The sequence below is a fragment of the Poecilia reticulata genome, chromosome 14 (genome assembly GCF_904066995.2).
Source record: "Poecilia reticulata chromosome 14, P_reticulata-male-v2, whole genome shotgun sequence".
Classification (NCBI taxonomy): Eukaryota; Metazoa; Chordata; class Actinopteri; order Cyprinodontiformes; family Poeciliidae; genus Poecilia; species Poecilia reticulata.
In genome coordinates, this window is record NC_088843.1 from 14,199,139 (window position 1) to 14,221,047 (window position 21,909).

Genomic DNA, 21,909 nt, shown 5'->3' on the forward strand with positions numbered 1-21,909 from the left:
TTTTTCTTGTGCCATTAAACCATTAAAGTTTCAGAGTAACTTAATAGCCTCTATTAAAACATTATGTCACTTTTCAAATAGTTGATGAATTGACTCTCAAAAGTGGAAAATGTTTCCACCAATGTGACACATGAACGATTCAACTGAAAAATTAATTCAAAAAACACTTTTTCTTCATTTGTGCTTCTTCTTTTTTTTTCCAGAGTCTATGACCAGCCAACATCTTGACAAAGCACAATTTTTCTAATCTACCAGACTGGTGAGGTGATTTCCCCAGCAAGGATTTCTAATAACTCTTTGCACTAGACTCTGCCTGGACCTTTCTAAAACTTTCTTGTTTTTTTCACTGGTGAACCCATTCTGTTCTTCTTCCAAACTCATCATGATGCTGAAAAAAAAACCCAACTAAATCCTTCTTCATCTTCAGTTTAACCTTCAGTCTAATAAACATCTGTAGGCTTTGGATATTGAGAACTTCTAATAATTCCATCCTCCTGGACTAATAAAAACAGGAACGCTGTCACAAACCAAAGAGGGAACTACGGCACAAAAGTTCTATTTTGGTTCACAAAACGTCGGAAAACGTGTTGCAGCCCTTTCACGTGTTGCTTAACAAGTCGCATTCCATGCATTAACAATTAAAGCCGATTCTGAATGCGTGAAACAACGGACCACGCAACGGACCATGGTACTCTGTGACCATGTCCGCTGGTGTTGCTGTGTGCAGGTGTGAACTCGCCCCCGTTTCCAGTTAACATTCCATAATTAACCTGAAAAATAAAAATCTGCTGCTCTCAGCTCCACCTGGACCCCCTCATTAGCAGCCTGTGCTGCCACCGCTGCTGCAGCCACAACGCATCACTCTGCACAAGGAGCCACAAGCTCTAAAAGCCAACTGAACGGAAAAGAGACAGAGTGCTGATGCCGAGGAAGAACGTTCAAGAAACACATGAATGAATGAATGAATGAATGAATGAATGAATGAATGAATGAATGAATGAATGAATAATGAACACGCGCCAGACATGGGAAACTTTTGCAGCGCCAATAAAGCCAGCCGTTCAAGGCGTTTTTCCGCTGATGTCACATAATGCAACCCGCATCCCGCATCCCGCAGCAGCTTTGGGGTTGAATTCCTCCCCCAGAAAGTCGGCCTCGCGATCCCTGGGGATCCGGAAATGGAATTTAAGATCAGCCTACTAAACGCGCGGCACCGTCAGTAAAGCTCACAGACCTATTTAACAGCACTATGAGTAAAGTGATGCGTGTGCAGTGCTGTAAACCCCCCCCTGCTATTTGAGTGTATTATATAAACGCAGCAGTTTCCCTTGTCATAACAGCAGGTCCAGAGAACACGGGATGAGTTTATCTCTGGCTTTCAGGTGTAAGTTCCTTTTCTCTATACAGTGAGAGCAGGTTGCTTAGCTCAATGAAACGGTTCTACACCATTTCAATTTGGGTTTAGGTTATTTATACGGCTGCAAATAAAAAAAAAATATTTTTTTTTTCTTTTTTTGTGGGATTTACAAAACAACTTAGACTTAAAGCTAACATTGTTAAACCAACATATTCAGCAAGAATAGTGTAGTTTTTGCAGGTCATTTTGATACTGGTTGCAGTGATACATTGAGGTCCAAAATTGAATTTATTAAGTATTTAATGTAGAACTTGGTTTTGATGCATGTGAGGGACATTTTTATTTTGGAATTTGCATTTTTCTCTCAAATTTCTGAGAGAAAATGAAACATTTTCTGTATAGAATTCTACAATTTTCTTTGTAGAATTTGTTCCCGTTTCAGAAAATGTTTTTTTTTTTTTTCTAGCGTTTGGACTTTTTGGGTTTATTTTTCAGTGCTGTTTACTAATTATCTAAATTTGTATTTAATAATGGTATTCACCATTATAATTGCTTAGATTTATTTTATTGTTAGACTTACATGTGTATACATTGCTTGCAAAAGTGTTCCTGTTGATTTTTTTTTTTTTTACTTTTTAAACACAGAGACACACAACGATCTAAGGAGAATTTAGAGAGACCAATTAACCTGACGGTCATGTTTCTGGACCATGGGGGGAGGCTGGGGTGCCTGGGGGGGGGGTGGGGGGGTGGGTCACGTGTGCACAGGGGGCCGGGAATCGAACCCGGAGCCTTCTTGCTGCAAGGCAACAGCTCTACCAACTGCGCCACTGTGCAGCCCTCTCCCCTGTGAAACATATGTTTAAAAAAAATAAAAATAAATAAAAATATGTTGTTTAGATATGGAGCTGCAGTTGAGATAAATATTCAGAACATGTTCATATGTGGAAAGTACTTAAAGATTGCTCAGCAACAAACGTGACAATGTTTTATGGTGAAATCACTGTATTCTCACAAATGTTGTTTCTCTCATTCTAATGGAGTGAGAGAAACACTTGTTCAGAGAAAATGTACTAAATCGACCTGCGGTTGCTGCCAAATGATGAGACTGACGTGAGAAACCGAACACTGTTGACACCGGCGATAATGGGAAAGTGAGCCTCATCTGTGTGCATGATAGAAACAAACCACCACTGCCACACGGTGTCCAACCAATGTAACTTTTTTTCCCCCATATCTTTCAAGGTGCTGCGTGTTGTTTTCCATTTATTTATTTTTTCTATTGCCACTTCCATTTTATGCGTCATTTAAATTGCAAGGTAATTTACAGACGCTCCCTACTCTGCTGATGCAAGTCACTGCCTCCCTCTCCTGTCTGGTTTTCGTTCTCTCTCTTTGCTCTCTCTTCGCCCAGCTGTAGACCAGGACGCACGCGTGCTGGGAAGGAGGATAGTGGCAGAAAGAAAGGGGTGAAAGAAGGAGAGAGTGAAAGAGAGGGGGTTAGGGGTTGACAAAGGACAAGACAGAGAGTAGGACAGAGAAGGAGGCTGCAGCCCAGTGTAGCAGATTGCCATGTTCTGACAATGGGGGTTTGCAAGGAGCAGCAGAACCAAAACAGGACACGGCTCAGCTGTATGTTGGATCAATAAACGGTAGATGAGTTCAGACTTCAGGCGATGGAGTGGAAACCTTATTATTAAGAGGCACTGCTCGGCCGAACCGACTGCATACTGAGTCCAGAGTTTGGAATTTCTAAGAACTGACATTACAAGGATAAAGTCTCTCCAATCCTTGGGAACCTACAGAAACTTGGAGTAATGCAAACTTGAAGCTGGACTGCATCAATATTCAGGTAAGAGAGGGAGTCAGAGTAACCATAAATTTGCGGTAAACAGTTGTTATAAAATGTCCCGTGGCTTTTTTCTTCTTCTTCTTTTTTTGTTGTTGTTGTTGCCTGTTTTATTTAGCTCTGCAAAGGGGGATTTAATGAAGTATTAACAGAACATGACAGTTGTCACTTATCATTAGACTGTGCAGGAAGACATAGGTCACTTGACTGAGCTCAAGTAACATTAAACACAACGATCCAAAATAATAGTCCCTCCTGGTATAGCTGACTAAATGCTCTTCTTGCAGTTTCAAACGTGTGTGTGTGTGTGCGTGTGTGTGTGTGTGTGTGTGCAGGAAAGTCGTCAAAGGAGAAGAAGAGGAGGGAAGGGATGTCAGAATGTGTTTGCATAAAGAATTTGTCATAAATCAACACTTGAAAGCAAAAACGCGCATACACACACTTTTAGACTGGATGCTTTTTCATGGATAAATAAAAAGGCTGCTTTGCTGCCAAAATTCCCACATTGCTGTCTTGTTGCCAAACTGTGGTACAGATAAAAAAAAATGACATGAGAATACTGGCACATGGATATGATAACAAAACAAAAAAAGCAACAAAAAAAAAAAAAACAGTGACAAAAGATGTGAAGGGAACTGCATCCCAGAAGTCACAGTTTGAATTCTGGTCTGCATTAAATTTGTGGTGTGGGTTCTTACTAATACATAATAATAGAAGTGCTGCATCAAGAAAGTCACTGCTGACCTGGAATTGGATGCTTTTGTTTGCTTGACCGGCTCTGATCCATTAATCAGATACAGGGATGGACTTAAAACGTCATCACCATAATTTGTAGTTTTCATTCCAGTAACTGTTTTCTTATGAAACTTGGTTCTTGTTTCTACCTCTCATTTTATTAGCTTATTTAACTGAGTCACATTTCTTAACTAACTGTATTGTTGCTGTTTGTAAATTGTTTTTGTTTTATTGAAACAGGCCTCTTCTCTTGTAAATGAGAGACCTGGATCCTTGGATCTCAATGAGACAACTTGTATAAATAAAGATATAAAAAAAATAATAATAATAATAATCACCAAAATAAAAAATACATTTGTATGTTTTTGAAAAATATGGACATTTACTGATGCTCTCATGGTCGAAACTGCGAGAAACAAGCCCGGTAATACCGCTCGAAGTTTGTGAATAAAAAACTCTCAACTGTTTTTCCGATCTGTGATAAAACCATACATTACACAAGTGCAGCCAAGCTGCAGTGATAATATCACCGTATTTTTTTAATTCACTGTGAAAACCGGCCATTGTAAGAGAAACGATAACCTCGGTAAATTCACTTAACCGGGTAAATATTCATAAAAGGTCTGAAGATTATCTAATCTATTAAAATCCATCCTCCACAATCATGTTTGTTATTTTAACATAATAGTGAATTTGTTTAAATCACAGAGATGTGTAACAGCAACTGCTCTCTTTCTCTCTCTCTCTCTCTCTCTCTTTCTCTTTCTCACTCTCTCTCTTGCACACACACACACGCACACACAATGTCGGCTCTTATTCTGACGTAAATAGTCATATTTATTCATGAGCGAGTGGCTGCTACAGTTTCAATTAGAGCCACAATAAATATTTTAACCTTTCAAGATAGGACATTGGATATTTGTTTTCTCCTAAATGTTAACTCATTCACAGCTGCCATTTATTTTTTGAACAGTTTTCACAACTATTTTGAATTGTTAAAGAAAAATATTGTCCTACTTCAAGTACATCTTAGAGTTTGAAAAAAAAAGGCTAAGAAAGATACTGACTGATTGATTATCTGTCTTGGTAACAGGTGAAGGATAAATGCTGTTAGTTTTGCTTCATTTAATATTACCTCTGTCCCATCGCCTGGATGATTTTGCTGTTCATGTAGCTTTTCAGTGACAGGAAATTGGAGCATTTTCAAGAATACCATCTAATAAAAGTGACTTTTTTCAGTTAACTGTGATCAAGTAAGGAGATATCTGAAATAGTAGAAAGTTGTATCACCAGTTCAAAACTTTACAAAATCAATGACCAAATAAAAACTAAATAAATCTGATCGGTTCATCTGGACATGAATTGTTTGCACAGCAGTCAACCCTTTTCTTTTTGATCACCTTTAAGTTATTTTCTCTTTCTTATTTATTTTCTGCTATTAATGAAAAATGTTGAAAACTGGGTGCACAGTTATTTCTGTCTTATCTCGAGTCTGCAATTGATTTCTTGACAGCTCAATCTTTCCATCGCTTCTGCTGTACTGAACCAGGCTGTTTTTGCCTCTGCTTTAACTCTTGCATTGTGCTAGATAATCCTGCTTGCTTGTGGATTTTCTTTGCGCCACAATTTTGGAGCGTCTCTCACTGTAACGCGTGTTCCTCTTTTTCTTTCAGACGGACACAATGATGCGAAAAGCGCTGTCCCTTCCTTGACTTCTCAGACCTTTTAAGTGAGCCAAAAAAAAAAAAAAGGGATGGGGAGGCGAGCGGCTGACCTGACGACGCCGGTTCCGGTGTTGGGTGTCCCCGCCTCCGTAGGGGTGCGGAGTTGGAAGACGACAGGAGGAGACAGAAGCGGAGGAGTGCTGCTGCAGACTTGGGGACAGTGCAGCATCGGCATTCAGACGTCTCCTGGGATTAGCAGACCACTTGTTCAGCTACCTGATAGCGTCTCAAACAATGTTACTCAAACATCTAACACATGTGCCGCCAAGGAAACCAGGGCCATATCGCTTCACGTGAAGAGTGACAACGAGAAAAGGGCTATTTTAAGGCAGAAAACTGAGGAAACCAAGATCAAAAAGGAAGTGACTTTCAAAGCACTCGGAGGTGTCGGTTCAAAGGATGTCGCCGGCTGTCAGAAGAGAAGTGGTGGGACGTACTGCTATGCCAGGGCAATTAAAACCAATCCCCTCATTGCGGGCGCCGCCAGCAGCGGCAGACCCAGACTCAAGTCTTCCACCCGTTACATCAACGGGAGCGTGGTGGATTCCGAGGCAATCGGCGGGATCATCGAAGTCAAAGACGACGCGGAGCCCTCGAAGGCCGCGGCTTCTCGCGGAACGGTCTCCCGCCATCTTTGCGCAGACCAGTCGAAAAAGGCGTGCAACCAGTGTGGCGGGAAGCAGTGTGTGATATCCAGAGGCGCCCTCCCGGGGGACCCCGCTTCCGAAGCTCTCTTTGGGGAGAAGGCATCCAAGCCAGCCCTCGCATCTCTGTTTACAGCCACACATTTAAAACTCCCGCATACACTGAAACCAAACCAGCTAAACTCTCAGAGCAGCGGAGTAAAAAACACGCAGATTGCAAGCAACCCACACTTGTATTACATTAATGAAGAGATAACATATCAACGAACACCCCACCCTGCATGTCCGGTGCATTCCAGAGTTGGTCCAGGATCTCTACATGCTTCAAGCGACGTGGCATCCGTCCAACCGGAAGCCATTCTCCACACTAAAACTGTTACGGTTGCTAAAGCCAGAATTGAAAGCAGGCAGGAGAATTCGGCAACAAACTGTTTCGCAAAACCCAACCAGGACAACAAAATCTCCCTCCTTTCAAGTTTTTGCTCCATGCCTCAAATGGCCACGGCAACCAAAACCTTTCAAGCTTCCCCTCAGCGCCTCAAGACATCGCCTCACCGTTACCTACAAGATAATATTACTCAAAATGTATGTGTCTCTGTGCACGCCGTGCCCGAGTGTCCACCTTTATCTTTGTACACTGTAGCCATGGGAACCCAAAGAACATCCAGTCCGGTTGCACAAGCAACTTTTAATCTGGAGAGGATGTGTCCGCATAGTAATGCCAGTCCTGCGCCAGAAGCCTTGCGCTCAACACACAAAGCACAAATTCTTGAATCAGACCCTTCTTCACATCTCACAATGGTAAGCTCCTCATCTGATTTAGATAAATGCCAGGAAAAGCCCCCGTCAAGAGCCGCCGACGTATCGCCAGCTAAAATATCTCTTATTGACAATGCAGCTCAATTCCCTGCTTTTGCTAATCCGCCTCAGAAACCTGCGTCGCATTCGCTCCTAAGTGCCGCTGTCCCGAAGATCTCTTCGAATTATAAAGTCAATCCAGATCAAATTACATGTAGAGGCAGCACAGACAAAGCCGTGGCTCCGCAAATCCACCCGGCTCAGTCTAACTCCTCAGACTCTGAAACTGCGCTGCATATTTCCGCATCCTCTGCACGCACAATATCTGGCGCGTCTAAGTCTCCGGAAGCAAAAGGTGAATCCCACGCAGCTCTCCCGAGCTCCGCTGCTGGTCGTTGCACCGTATATAAAAATACGACCGTCAAAACTGAGGTGAGACAAGTCGCATCCCTGAACAGTTCTCTGCCGTCTCTGGGCGGAGAAAGAGGAGATGACGTCGCCGCATCCGGTGCGTGTTTGCTCCAGTTGACGGACGCAACCGAGGTGCTAAGGAACGGCGATGCACACGACAAAAACCAAGCTCATCGCACACAAGCACCAGACATCAGCAGTCGAAACAGTAATAAACCTCGTGTTTGTGGCGTCGTTACCCACCAGCAGAGCAGCTCCGCAGCAACTCCGCCGGTCAAGTCGCCAAATATGTTGGAAACCGCCGAGGGAGGAAGTGAAACTGAAAGCTACCACACTAATCCTACCATTGGCCACGCAGTGGAATTACAACGTAATAAAAACAAATGCATCGACCGTGCTGTCAGTGAATTAGCGGTGCACAAGTCTGAAGAGCATAACAATTCACGGGTCACTAACCCTCAGAATTGCTTTTCCCCAATTAAGTCAAGCACCTTCCTTCCGCAGGGTTGTCTGGACAGAGCGAAACAAAGACTTAAACATTATAAAGGATGCACACCAGCAGGCTACGAGGGACACAGCGCCACAAACCCACTGGGCCAGGCAGCCAGGCACCCCAAGTCGAATGCACAACAGTTTGCCTTGGGTGCAGCAGCCAGCCGTGCAAATAGTGCGTTTGAATCCAACGCGGATGGGCAGAAGCATCTCGGTTATTCATCGCCCCCGGTCGCAACGCAAACTAACTGTGAGCCCAATATCAAGCAAACAAACACAGAGGTGAAACACATCACCCAGTCTGCTGCCGACTGCCAAAATTCCAATTTCGATATTACATTACGAAGGCAAACACACATAAGTCCAGAACGTTCTGTCAGCGTGCCAGCATCATTCACCAGCGAAGGAGGGCTCTCGGCACACACAGGCCCTGAACGGGAGTTCGACCTACAGCCGTCTGCAATGCTCGCTAAATCAAGTTTCACCCTCCGGTCCAGAGAGGTGGAGGGAATAAGCAGAGCAGATTTAAGGTTTAGCCCCGCTGCTCCTCAGTCGGGCCCAGAGGGCACCGGGCCGTCTCACTCCCACCCGTCCGACGCGGCTCTGCTGTTGCCGCCTTCCCCGCAGTGCTGCAGGTCTGCAGGCCTGGAGCAGAGGCTCAAGACCGTGGAGGCCAGCCTGGCGGCCAACAAGGACAGGATCACCACCCTGCTTAACATCATTCAGGACCTGGAGACATGCAACGCTCCCAGCAGCCTGTAAGTCTGTGTGCTTCACCGTGGCAGCTGGGGAAATGACTTGTGCAACATGTATGTAGCACAGCAGAATCACTCTGTGACTCATGTTAAGTTCCCAATCAATGGGGGATAGTTAAGAAAGTTTCCAGTAATGTTCTCCCTCACAGCTAATCTATACATTTGGTTCTAGAGGCTAAAACTAACAGCTAGACCAGGCTTACCTTGACAACTTCAAGTTCAAAAATGTTATGTTCATTTCTGTCAGTTATTTTAAGAAACATAAAGAAACTGTTGATTATTCACAAAGAAAATTAACGGTCGGAGGCAGACCGTCGCTGATTGTCTTCCTCTGTGAAATCGAAAAGGCCAAGTTTTGAAATTTGACTTTTTTTTTTTTTCCACTTTTAAGTTTTGCTGTAGGTATTTTTGTTCGTTTTCATAAAACATCTTTTCACATTGATCCTGGGATTGATTGCCTTTTTTTTTCAATGCATTGGAATAACAGCTGTGGGCTTGAGTTGAACTGGACAAACCCAATTGAATTCATATATTCCAAAGAAAGGTTATTGGTGAAGCATCACTTTCTGCATCTATTCCCTTTGTGAATTTGAATAAATTACTATAAATTGTTGACTCTAATCTGTGCTTTGTCATTGCAAAAAACAAAACCTAAAAAGAAAAGCAAAAAACAATGACATAACAGATCACATAAATGTGTTTTAGAGGTGACAATTGCATAATAATAAGTCATGGTTATTAGTGCAATGATGTGGGGCTGCGACATCATTAAAAGCCTGCAAACAGGTCAGCGACTGTGTGTGTGCGTGTGTGTGTGTGTGTGCGTGTGTGTGTGTGTGTGTGTGCGTATGTGTGTGTGTGTGCGTGTGCGTGTGTGTGTATGTGTGTGTGTGTGGGGTGGGGGGGGGGGGGTGCGTGTGTGAGTGTGACAGAAACCTACTTGGGCAATTCAAGGGGCCACGTCTCACAGAGATTTATTTTAGCCACCCGGCTCTTCTGGGAAAAATAAGGGGAATTAAAACGCCCTTCTGGCAAAGTGTCTGTGTCAGTCACTCTCACTGGCTGCCGTGCGTTAATAAGTTGTGACTGCCTCTAAGGTCATCTTTCAGAATAACAGACTCCTAATAAGAGACGGGCGTCTAACGAAACGCACGCCAGGCAGCTCGTCACTGCCGGCAGCAGCCCGAATGGATTCAGGAGAGGATATAAGTGCAAAGATGATTGAGCTGTTTATCCGAGAAGATGAGCATCGTGGAAGTAATTTTTTGCTTTTGTTTCAGTCGGCGATGTCATAAAAGTGGACTGGACCTGAGAAACTGCTCGACCTGCCAGAAGACTGCTTGTATTGTGTACAGGTGAGGCAATAGCGAAATCATTGATCTGACATGTTCATTTATTTGCTGTTTTTTTTACTTGCAGGTGACATACACTCCTCTGGTTTTTGATGAATTTAGAGAATTTGTGCTGCTTCTTGGTGTTTCATTTGCTCAAGTAGAGACGACGTCGAAAAGGAAGACATGGGCTTTGATTGACACGCAGCATCTATCCAAACACTTTGGGTTAACGTAAAAACATGGACTTTGTTGAGAGGGGTTGGCTAAAGGATTCGATTTATGGATACGCCTGCTGCTTCTCATTTCTCTGAAAGCGTGATGGATTTGCATCACACATAATGAAAAGCTCAACATTGCCACTGCAGTTGAGAGAGAGAGAGACGTCTTTGTCTAATTTCATAATACAGAAGGAGAGTAGTGTGTTTTTGTCTCGGTGTACACCACAAATCTTCGGAAACATCAGTAAACGCAAACAGTAGCTCCGTGCGGCAAGCAAAGGAGAACTTCATCGGTAATTACTTCCCCACGTTTTTGCTATTTCATTATTTCCTGTGATTATTTGTAAGCAAACTCTTAGACTATGATCAGGATTAAGATAAGAACAGTTATCGACATCTGTAAGTTTCTTTCATTGTAAAGGATCAACTTTAAATGTTGCTGACGGAGTCAAGACTCTTTGGTCTTCAATCTCAATGCACAGAATGGTTTTGAATTATGTTGGCTTTTATTTGTTGCTCACGTAATGTTTTAGGATTCAACATTCTATTTTTTTTGTACTTCCCATATCTGTGCCTTGTCTTGGTTTGCACTCATTTGCAGAAATGTTGCATCATGCGTAGGCAGCAGAAAAGGTAAAACTTCAACAATTTGCCCCAGTGATATTGGGAAGCAGGAAGGAGGTGAAGTGAGGTTCTTAAATCTTAAAGTATTCTCCTCCTCGTTCCGACAATAACAGCTGTCTTCAAATATTCAAAACCTGTCCCTTGATCTACTTACTCTCAAAACTGCTTGTGTTTTAGAGAGAAAGAGATGTTGAAGTGCTAAATGCTGCATGTTGGCATCTGGCTCTAAGAGGCCGAGGCAGACATGAGCATATTCACATAAGACGTGTCTTTAGAAGAATATGGGTGCCAGGCTGGAAAATGTGCTCATGTCCAAAGTAACTACAGACTTCTAAAATCTGATAAGGAAAGACGTTGCACATACAGACTACAGACTAACTCAAGTTACGTTTAATTAATAACTTCTTTATTTTTGCCATGTCTCCATCCAGTGTTGAGTACGACTTCAGGCAGCAGGAGCGACTCTTCTTGGAGGTTCTGAATCACTCACCGGGTGACAGCAGCGGTTTTCCCGCACATCTGGCGGAGCCTTTAAACCTCGGACTCCTCCGAAACGCCATCTTTAAGAACCTCACAAAGACAAAGTTGAAGAGCAAAAAGCTGTGCAGGACTCTGCTCAAGTGGATTCCAAGAAAAAAATCGTCTGCCATAGATCTCTGCATTACCAGCATGTGACCAGCATGCAAGAGTTCACCCTGAACTACAGTTTGGAATAATTGTAATAAAAACTAACCACAAAACTGGCAGCTACCCATTACTAAGAGACAGTAGGTGATTGGGTTATCCTTTAGTCAACCAGTACTTACGAGATACGGTAACATAGCTTTTTTTTCTAGAAGTTTTCTTAACAAGACAAGTTTAAAGGTAAAACAGAAAAACAAAACAACACAGTGGAATTTTGCAGAACGCTAAAAACGTTTGTTCTAAAAGCTGCTGCACTGGGCTATTCAGAGCATACATACAAGTTTTCATATTACTTTAATATGTTCAAATTCAAATTCCGTCATACTGCAGCAACAAACTTCAGAGCGTAATATTTGGATTTTATGTGACAAAGCAACATAAAGGTCAGAGTTATATAAAAAGAAACTTAAACCTAAAAGTAAATTGAACCCAAAAAAGTGCATTTGTGTACAACCCATTACTCTCATAACCCACAATAAAGTCTACAGCAGCAAAACTTCAGAAATCACCTAAGTAATAAATTAGACTTAAAATGCATGTAATTTAATCTCAGTAGAAATAAACAGTTCCGAGGCAAAACGGCTTACGAATAATGTTGAAAACGTGTTGAAAGCTTGGCTGCGTAAATGAGGTCATCACTTTAAATAATGTTTCCACTCATTTCACCAAACCCTTGCATTTGTCACTGCAGTAAAACGGTGGTTCAAAAAGTCTTGACTTAGACGCACCGAATAGAAATGGGCGTTGCACTTCCCAGATTTTAAACAATTTTTTAAAATTTCATTTCAGTCTATCACATAAAAAGCAAATAAAAACAATATATATAAAAAATTTCCTTTTAGTTGTACCTTTGCAACATGGAAAGTAAACTTGAGGGGTATTGTACCCAGCATGAGTGGTTCACAGCCTGACAACTTTTATATGTCGGCCTGCGGCCGACATATAAAAACACATCGAGCGGCCTGCACTCGATGTGTGGTCGGGTATTTTTTGACTCAATGTATCCCTGGTTGATGCATGTTGTCAGCACTTACAACTGAAACCAGAAGCTTAGATAAACAAAATAATTAAAAAAAAGAAAATAAAACACTATTTCTCATCATCTAAAGTTAAGTCAGAAAAAAATATTCTCTCTTTTGGTCAGTTAAAATTACTAAAATTATTCAGATTTGTTTATTGACATGTTGAGATGAGAGAAACAAAATGTCAGGGATGTAAATTTTAACATATTCAAAAGAAATCAGAAATTCAGATAGATTTCCTAAGTACTTGGTAGTGTTGCCGTTGAATTGTATGACTTTGGTCAAGTGTTTTGGGGATGCTTCCCACGAGCTTCTCGTAACGGTTTGCTGGAAGTCTGGCCGATTCCTCCTGGTGGAACTGGTGGAACTGGGATAGTAGACTGGTTTTCTCACGCAGCGAAAACAGTCCCACAACATGATGCTTGAAACTGCATCTGAAAATTATACTGAAGACATTAATAAATAAATCTCTGAGATATTCGCTCATTCTTGTGGAATATAACAAGTATAAATAATGTTTGTAATTCTATCTGATCTTTACCAAGAGAAGTTTGGTCTGATTTAACTTTAGACAGTGGGAAAAAAAAAAAAAAAGTTATATCTTTTTTTATTCAGTGTTTTGGTTTCAACTGTAAAATAAGTGTTTTGCAATTCATTTTGAGCCTGACTTTAGCTACTTCTCAAAAATGGTATAAGGATTTCTTTGCTTTGCTTTTCAGTGTTAATATTTAAATATGCCTGGTTGTATTTGATGACTAACCCCAATCCCAGATTTCTATATCTAATTTTCTATACAAGACTGTTCTCTTTGCACTGTTGAGATTAATACAGCTGACTTGAAAGTTGACCTATTATCTCGTTCCCCTTAGAATAAACGTCAGGAACACGAGCTTTGTTTCACTGACTGTTGATTTCTCCCCGGTGTTGTGCGATTTCTAATAAAGATTCGGCACGTTCGACCATTTTCGCGGATGCAAAATGGCCCCACGGGGCCCAGAAAAATAGAGAGATCTCCATTATGTCTCTGTCAATCGTGCGACGGTCTCAAAATCCCCAAACAATCTGAAGTTCATAAAGGGTTTCGGAGGAAAACAACGACGCGAGAAAGGCTGCAGTGAGGCATGAGTCACAGACGGGTCGGTGATGAGCGCGGGAACACGCTCCTGAAGAGCAGCGTGGACAAAGACTCACTGACATTATATTCCAGCTAAAGCAGCAGGACGAGTGAAATTAGTGTGAAACCTTGGAAGAAACAAAGGAGAGCAACAACGCTGGTATTAGCTCCTGAAGTCAGAAAGCAGGCGTTGCCTCTGTCCTTTAATAAAAAGATGCCAAAGAAGAATTATAACAGTGAAAATTAGTCTCTATATCAATGGAACAAGAGGGAGACATGGGCTCACCGCGATCGCACAAAGTCTTCAGTAGGCATTTCGTTTGCTACAAGGCACAATAAAAGAAAACGTAAGAGATTGATAACCTCCACTAAAGTATCTCAAAGGACTAAGAAACGAATCAGTCTTATCTACTGAAAACACACATTCTACTTGCTAATTCAAAGCTCAGAGGGAAGCGTTATCTGTGTAGGAAATTAAATTCTAAGCATTTAAGCTAAAAGAAAAGGGTTAGGTTTTTACAGTTTGAGGTATAATTTTGGGTTAATCCAGCTCGATACTCAGGTAAAGGGGGAAAAAAAACAGCTTTGTGTGATAAAAACAGAGGAATACTGGGGCACATGCGTTCCCACATCCAGAACCCTAGAAGGGAGCATCTTAATCAGATTAAACCTGAATGAGATTCAGTGGTGCGACCTTAAAACAGGCTCGTGCTCGTGTTCCCTCCAGAATTCAAACAATTCAGCAAAGACGAGTGGGCCAGAATCTCTCCGCAGTGTTTTAAAAAGCCCATCGCCACTTATCACAAGTACTTTATGGCAGTTGTTGCTGCTATCAACTTATCAAGTTGCTGACAAGTTCTGTGGAGGCGCTGACTTCATTTTCCAGCAGGACTTGGCATCTGCTCACACAGCCAGAAGTGCCAATGCCCGATGCAATGGAGATGGTGTCACCTAATTGGTCGGCCAGCAAGCTACACCCCACTGAGAGTGCGTGCAGTGAATCGGAAGACTAATTTTATGAAATATGTTCAGTTTTTGTGAAAAAAGACTTTTCAGTTTTGAGAACTGAAAACTGAAAACCTTAGCAGCCTTGATACTCAAACAAAAACCGTGCTGTAAAAAAAAAAATCTAACTTCTGTAAATCAAAGGATAATAAAGCCAATATATTGTATTTCATTACTTTAAAAAAAATCACAGAAGACAAAAACATTAAGAAAATATCCCAGTAAACAACAAATGTACTTAGTTATTTATTAGAGATTAGTGAGTTAAGCTCTTGCCCTATAAGTTACACACACACACTATATATATATATATATATATATATATATATATATATATATATATATATATATATATATATATATATATATATATATATATATAGAGAGAGAGAGAGAGAGAGAGAGAGAGAGAGAGAGAGATATTTTGATTATGCAATCACTGCAAAAGTGGATGGTGGAGACGTGTTGTTTCCCTGAAGGTGAATCTGTCGGCCAGAGCTGCAGACAGATAGTGGAAAAAATGATCTGATCAATAACAGCATGTGTTGTACTGCAGGGAATAATTAGGACGCAATGAGACATAAGAAAATCAGAGTGCTTGGAGGTGCATATAAGCAGCCTAGTCAGAGCTCCACAAATAAATTACCACTAAGAGACCTGCATCTTTCATGGCGTTGGGATGGTTAGCTGCATTTAATAGTAATTTCTCCATTTGTTTTTTTCTGTTCTTGTTAGCATTGCATCATGTCACTGTCTTCATAATTCTATAGATCCTGTTCAGTCTATGTCTTCTGCAGTCCCTGAAAACGTTGTTTTTTTCTCTCTGTTTGTTTGTTTGTGTGTGCAATCCTCTTCAATCCTTTATTTTTACTTACTTGCTGCTTGTAGCTAAGATTATTTATCTCACAACCAGATGTAGTTTGCTCATTAAAAAAATTCAGCAAATGGTTTTGATTCTGGTCACAATATCTGTGAACCTAATTTTAAGATAACCTGCATCTGCAATACTGCTGCAGCTCTTCACTTAAAAATGTCTAGATTTTTCCCATCTCCAAAAAGAAAGTGCTACATTAAGGTCAACCATTTTTTATTTAAAAAATTGTGAAAATGACTCCTTTTTAAAAATGTTTTATTAATTAATTCACTTTTTTTTTAATGAAGCGTGAGATAAGGTCAACAATGATTTTAAGTTTTGACTTCATAAAACCTTGGAAGAGCAGACCCAACATGGTGGCGGCAGCATCTGGTCTGAGTTGATGAAATATGAATGGAGCAAAAATACTTTGGAAGAAACAAAAAAATTTTGACAGTCGCAAGAAGAGACAAAGATGAAAAAGTTACACGTGCATCATCTTCTAGCAGGACTGTGAACCCGAACATACAGAGTTGTGTCAAAATGGTTTACATCAAAGCATATTCATGTCTTAACGGAAAAAAAAAAGGATATAGTCAAAGTCCAGACCGAAATCAAATCGAGAATCTGTGATAAGACTTGAAAATTAAGTTTCACAGATGCTATCCATCTAATCATCAGGCTCCGGAAACCATCAGAGTTGTTTTCAGAGGATGAATGGCTGTAAATTTCCTGACCTAGATGTGCAAACCACTTAGAGACGTAACCCATAACGCTCGCGGCTAAATGTGGTTTTACAAATGGAAAGTATTAACTCGGGGTGCTGACTACAAATGCGTGACAGAATCTTCAGATTCATATTTATGAAAATTAACATTTTGCCTCATCTTCAGAATGCACTACTTTGCATTGGTCTATCATAAAAAAGCAACACTTCACATGTGAACCGAGTCTGAAAAAGTGTTTAATTTAAAGCAGCGAATGGTGAAGGGAGACAAAAGACAACAGGTTGCTGAAGTGAGCTCAGACTGGCCGCCTGCCAGGGACAAAAGAAACTAAAGAGACTTTCATATCCACCATGCAAACCACTGCGGATGTTTGATAAGGATTCTACAACAAGCAGTGGATGACATAACAAATAAAGATCACCATTAGGAAAAAGGCAAAAAAGCCTTTGGGAGTTAAAGTAGGGTGCTGAAATGGAGTTAGATGAGAGAAAAAAACCGAAAGAACTCAATAGGAAAACTAAATCATCTTAAGAAATGGAGGAAAAATTGCACTACTTTAATGAAGTCTTGGTACTCTACACTCCTTTACTGCTCTTTAGACTTTTCTTGAACACTGGTGAAATTATAGTCGTTCAGATATCTTTTTGTGGCAAATCTATCAGCGTTCATTGATAAAGCACCATTTACCATTTCACGTCAAGTTTGACAACCATCTATTTCAGGTAGTTTTTATAATCTACTCATACTCTACTGAAGGGAAATCTGAGTGAGGTTCACATTTCATTCTGATGGATTGTAGCCAGATTGTAAATAGAACAATAGAGCAAAATGCAAAATGAAGAAACACAAACAGAGGATAAAAGGTTACAGTTGGTATTTTATTGAGGATGACATTAAAATGAAAACAAGGTAGCTGATCAAACGTTTAAGACCATAACCCACCACCCCCAAAAAAAATCCCAATAGAGAAAAATATGCTGTCAAAGAAAGGCCTCATGGGTAACCCCACTGCTCAAGGTGTGCTTGGTGCCACTGGTTCCAGTTGGAAGGTGGCTCCATGTGGAGAACATGAAATCACAAAATCCATGGTGTTGGACCTCAAACCAGTTTTGCCATCCATCCATTCACACATGTTTTCAATGGGAATTAGTAAGGAGGGACCACACAGGACGGTCGTGAGAAGAAGTCTTTTGGCAGATGGGAAGTGTGAACTGCTTTGGCATGTCACTGCCGCTTAAAAAAAAGCCCCTCTGTCAAGAGGGATACCTGCTGCAGCAGCCAGCTGCAGTTTGACACCTCAGCACAACCTGGAGCTCCATCATTCAAATGAGGTGGAACCAAGCGTCTTAAATCAGGATGGGCCACATCGACTATGCAGCAATGAAAACATCTCCGCTGGGATCGACTCGTCGAGCTCCGCAAACCGTCGGGGCTCTCCTTTTATCTCGTCAGAAAATAAAAATCCCCTCCGTCCGTCAGTGTTGCTTGTGTAACGCTGCTTTGCAAAGTCCAAACATTTGTATCATAGTAGAAGGTACAGCCCTTGTAGAGACCTTCTAGACTGCTATTATACTGAAAAGTCTTCATCAGTAGGGGCCACAGCTTGGGTCAAGGATCTACCTTTGTGTTTACAGACAAGCCAGCTGAAAACCTGAGCTAAAAGCAAAGAGAAAATGTTTTGAGCCTGGAAATATTCCGATATTTAAAATGACTTTCACTCTGCCCCACCTCGGCAGTGATGACTCATTGTGAGAGGCCTTGAATGTGCAGCTCATTAATCCTGCCTCATAAAAAGACAGAAAGTCTTCCCGTCTTTGCCATCATGGTGAAACGAGAGTTATAAATTTAAGCCGTCGATCAGCAGACGGATAGCTTGTTTGAGTTTGAATGCATTTTGTAAAATAATTTGCTCACTCATTTTGGTCTCTTGTTTTGATTTTTTTGTTGTTGTTGTTTGTTTTTGCATTTAAAGCTCAACTCAAGATTTCGATCCACAGAGCTGGAGTTTAGGTTTGATTAAAGGTCGTATTTCAAAGGAGTCAACTGGCTCAAACAGAGAAAATAGCGAAGTGTAAAGTCTTCAGAAAGTGAAATATTTTCAACAAATTTACTGTTAGATTTGATTATCTTCACAGTTCATGAAAATGACTTCTCTTCCAAGAGAAATGAACTGAAATACACGCTGTCAGTTAAGCGTAATGGTAAGAAATTGAAGCGGAGAGGCACAAATTGGCACTAATGTGTACAAAATGGCAAAGGGGGATAAATTAATATGAGTATATTCACCCAACTCAGAAGTAACACCCTTGTCTGCAACCTCTTAGTGGTTTTCAGCTCATTATTTTGGTTCACTGGTCCATCAGGTTGAGCTTTAGTGCTCTGAGCAGCCTCTGCCTGAGGAAGCCACAGGCAGCGACTCGATCCCAGTCTGAAAACTCCATAATAAAGAAGCTGACACACAAATAACAGGAGTTTGTTGTAGAATGTTTAATCTAAATCAATCCGATAACTCCTAGGTATTCTCTGACATAAAAAAATGTCCCCCACTAGTGACTGAATTTACTTAGGTATTGAAAGTTTTCATGTATTTGTTGACTTTAAATTTGAACCTTTTAATGCCACGGCATGAAAAATATGGATTCAGGAACTTTGGATTTTCTGCGATTCTTGAGATTTTGACTAAACATAAGGAGCATCACATATGTATTTATGTCAAGCCTCACAAGCGATGGTCTGTCAGAGCTTAAGAATACAGTAAATCATGTTTGAGAGAGTATTCCCAAAGCAGCACCGAGACAAGGGACAAGTCTGCAGAGTGACGCAATAAAATGTTAACTGCACTTACAGGAAAAAAAAAAAAAAGGTTTAGACCTCTAAAAAAAATAAAAAATAAATATGATCCCAAACAAACCGGTCCCTCTAAGCTGACAGATGTGAAAGCACATCATAAAAACATCCACAGTCCTTTTAAACGCAATCGGTGTTGATTTGCAGGGTGGGGGTTTCTGCATCACCACAAGCTTTATGTGACAGCAGTGATTCATAGTTATGTTTAATCCTGCAGGATAACATATGCAAATTACGCGAGAGAGCCGTAGAGCAGATTATTTGGGAGCAATAAACAAGGTCTTCTCCTAGTTGGACATTTCTCAGCAAAAATTCAAAAAGAAAAAAATACGTCGTTTGTACGAGCGTCAAGAAAAGGATTGTTTCAGCTGTTGCCACTCTCTTGTGAGAGTGACCCTCCCATGAGATGCATGCATTAATCATTCCACTGCGATGCTTCTCTCCAGGGACAGTTTGATGTGAAATAACAAAAACATGGCGAGCTGAAACCTCATGCAGATGTGACAGTTATAATGTTAGTTTTTTGTTTTGCATATACTATTTAAAAGTTCTTCATTAAATTCATTCTTTGTGCAATGTTATTGTCAGACGAAATGTTCTATTGCCGTTTTGCACAGACGCAGCTTGCTGCAGTGTGCGCTTTAGTGAGAGTTTGCAATGTCAGAGTTCGCAAATGAATTTTGACAACGTCGGCACGACAACGGCAAATAAACGCCAAATTCAGTGCAACGTGGACAACGGAGTTCTACCCACATCTCTCCTTCGTGTAATATTTCAGGAGGAAATCTAAATGGTGTATGAGTGAGTATATTTTATTGTTTTATTAAATTACACTGCGTGTCAATGGCGAAATGAAAAGTTCATTGCACCATATGTTCTAATGTATTTTCTCTTCTGTTGAACGTTATCCGTTTTTGGGACATTTCAAAAACAGGTGAGAAGCAGTTTCAAACCTCAGTGGGATTTATTGGATAAAGGTGCAACAGAGGATCGGCGTGCAAGTAAATGCGTCGGGATGGGCAGTTTTCAGTTGCAGCAGTGGTCGTAATGCACTGAGGCATGGAGTACTACTGTTTCTCATTAAGCATGCTTCAGCTGGGACGTTCTAACTCTGACCTTATTAAAGAAAGACAAACAACGGTGTCTGATGCAAGTCCCCAGGCTTTCCATGTGCGTTTACGGAGTCTGTTCTGGTGAACTGGTCCTCACCTCAGTTGCCTGTTAATGCTTTTTTTTTTTCTTGATATTTACCAAATAATAGCCTTCATCACTCCTCTCTTATACTGCTCTCTATATATGGAAACACCGCTGCCGGTTTGAATCACAGACAGGAACCCGTGACTCATTTTGACGTGGAGACTCAGTGGCAACGTTCCTTGGGGTCCACGGATGGGGCAAAAGCGACCAGAGCGGGATTTAGCTTTTACTCCTGCTCTCGTGGCTGAGCATCTTCCAGAGGGGCTTTAGAGGAGCGATAATCCACTGAAATGTGGGAGACGGACTTCCTCTGGGACAGAAATGCGATATGACAGCAGAACGGTCAATGGTAGAGGGGGGAGAGAGCTGGGTGTTTACACAGGGGAGCAAATGTGTTTTGTTCTAAATAATGTCACTTTGCAAACTCTACTATCATGCATTGGGTTCAACGTTTAAGGGGTTACATAGCAACAATAAATAAAGGTGTTGGTAGGGATATATTGGCATTATCATTAGTCTTGGCTGACGCCAGCCATTTTTTAAGATTTTAATTTTGGTCCGACAAGAAAAAATGGGTCAAAATCACCAACTGATGTTTATTTCCATTTTATTGCTGTTTGTGGGGAGGAGGAGAAGAGAGGTTGACACTGACTGAGCTATTTTGGATTGGCCGTCAGTGTTTTCTGCTAGAAAGCTGAAATCGTGGTTCTATCAAGTCATCCTGGTACATCGCACTGTCACCGTCATATCTGATAGTTCGTTTTCTAAAATGCGTATTAGTTTTAGACCGTATGTGACACATTTCATACCTTACAAAGTGCTCAATTTTTGTCTTGCCAATCTACCGATTTTTTCCCAAAAATCTCGGAAATAAGCAAATAAGCTGGTGCCATGCTCTTAAGGATTTTTTATTATTCTATAGATCTGGCAGCAATCGCCCCTCGGTCTGAAAACTCCATTTTGCGTTTCCTCCGGTTCTCTTTGACTTTACAATTAGCTGCTGATCTAACATAGCAAAAAATTAACAAATAAATAAAAAATAAAAACCTGAAAAAAAAAAAACGTAAACATCATACACTTTCAATCAATCAATTGCTTTCTATGGCTAGAGCTGTCTCTTAAAATTGGAACAATTGTGGGATGGGCTTTCATGATCAAGACTGTAGCATTTCTAATATATGATTTTGGTAGGTAAAGTTAATTAAATGAGTCTATAAAGTCTTATGTGAGCTTAACACGTAGAGCACATCTCAGAATTAGGGATATTGAATAGGTTGGTATTTAAATGAGTTTACAACAGCACATCGCTCTATGCATCCGTATGAAGCTACAAGTGTCCCCCCATCCCCCGATTTAATTAAAGAAAAATCACTCGTGTCTCAAATACTTTAAATCCTCTGATATTTAGAAGCAACTAAAATCAGCTCCACCTACAGTAATATTAACTTCAGGAAATCCTTAGCAAACCTATATGATGTCTGAAAAAGTCAGACCTTGGAGCGTCGCTTTTGATGGGAT

At 40.9% G+C, this 21,909-nt stretch overlaps 1 protein-coding gene across 1 annotated transcript; it reads left to right on the forward strand.

Moving 5' to 3' along the window:
- The first annotated feature begins 2,130 nt into the window (after positions 1 to 2,130).
- On the forward strand, positions 2,131 to 14,330 carry LOC103475872 (uncharacterized). The gene is made up of 4 exons (XM_081615795.1): positions 2,131 to 3,209; positions 5,615 to 8,768; positions 10,046 to 10,120; positions 11,373 to 14,330. Exons 2-4 carry the CDS (start codon positions 5,695 to 5,697, stop codon positions 11,614 to 11,616), a joined length of 3,393 nt encoding a protein of 1,130 aa, XP_081471921.1. The 5' UTR covers positions 2,131 to 3,209; positions 5,615 to 5,694; the 3' UTR covers positions 11,617 to 14,330.
- The last annotated feature ends 7,579 nt before the right edge of the window (positions 14,331 to 21,909 follow it).

What these genes read in the sequence shown, in the direction of transcription:
- LOC103475872 (XM_081615795.1), top strand. Translation starts at nt 5,695, where the DNA reads ATGGGGAGGCGAGCGGCTGACCTGACGACGCCGGTTCCGGTGTTGGGT. An exon ending in TGCAACGCTCCCAGCAGCCT is followed by an intron (nt 8,769 to 10,045) that starts GTAAGTCTGTGT and finishes CTTTTGTTTCAG; the next exon opens with TCGGCGATGTCATAAAAGTG. An exon ending in ACTGCTTGTATTGTGTACAG is followed by an intron (nt 10,121 to 11,372) that starts GTGAGGCAATAG and finishes GTCTCCATCCAG; the next exon opens with TGTTGAGTACGACTTCAGGC.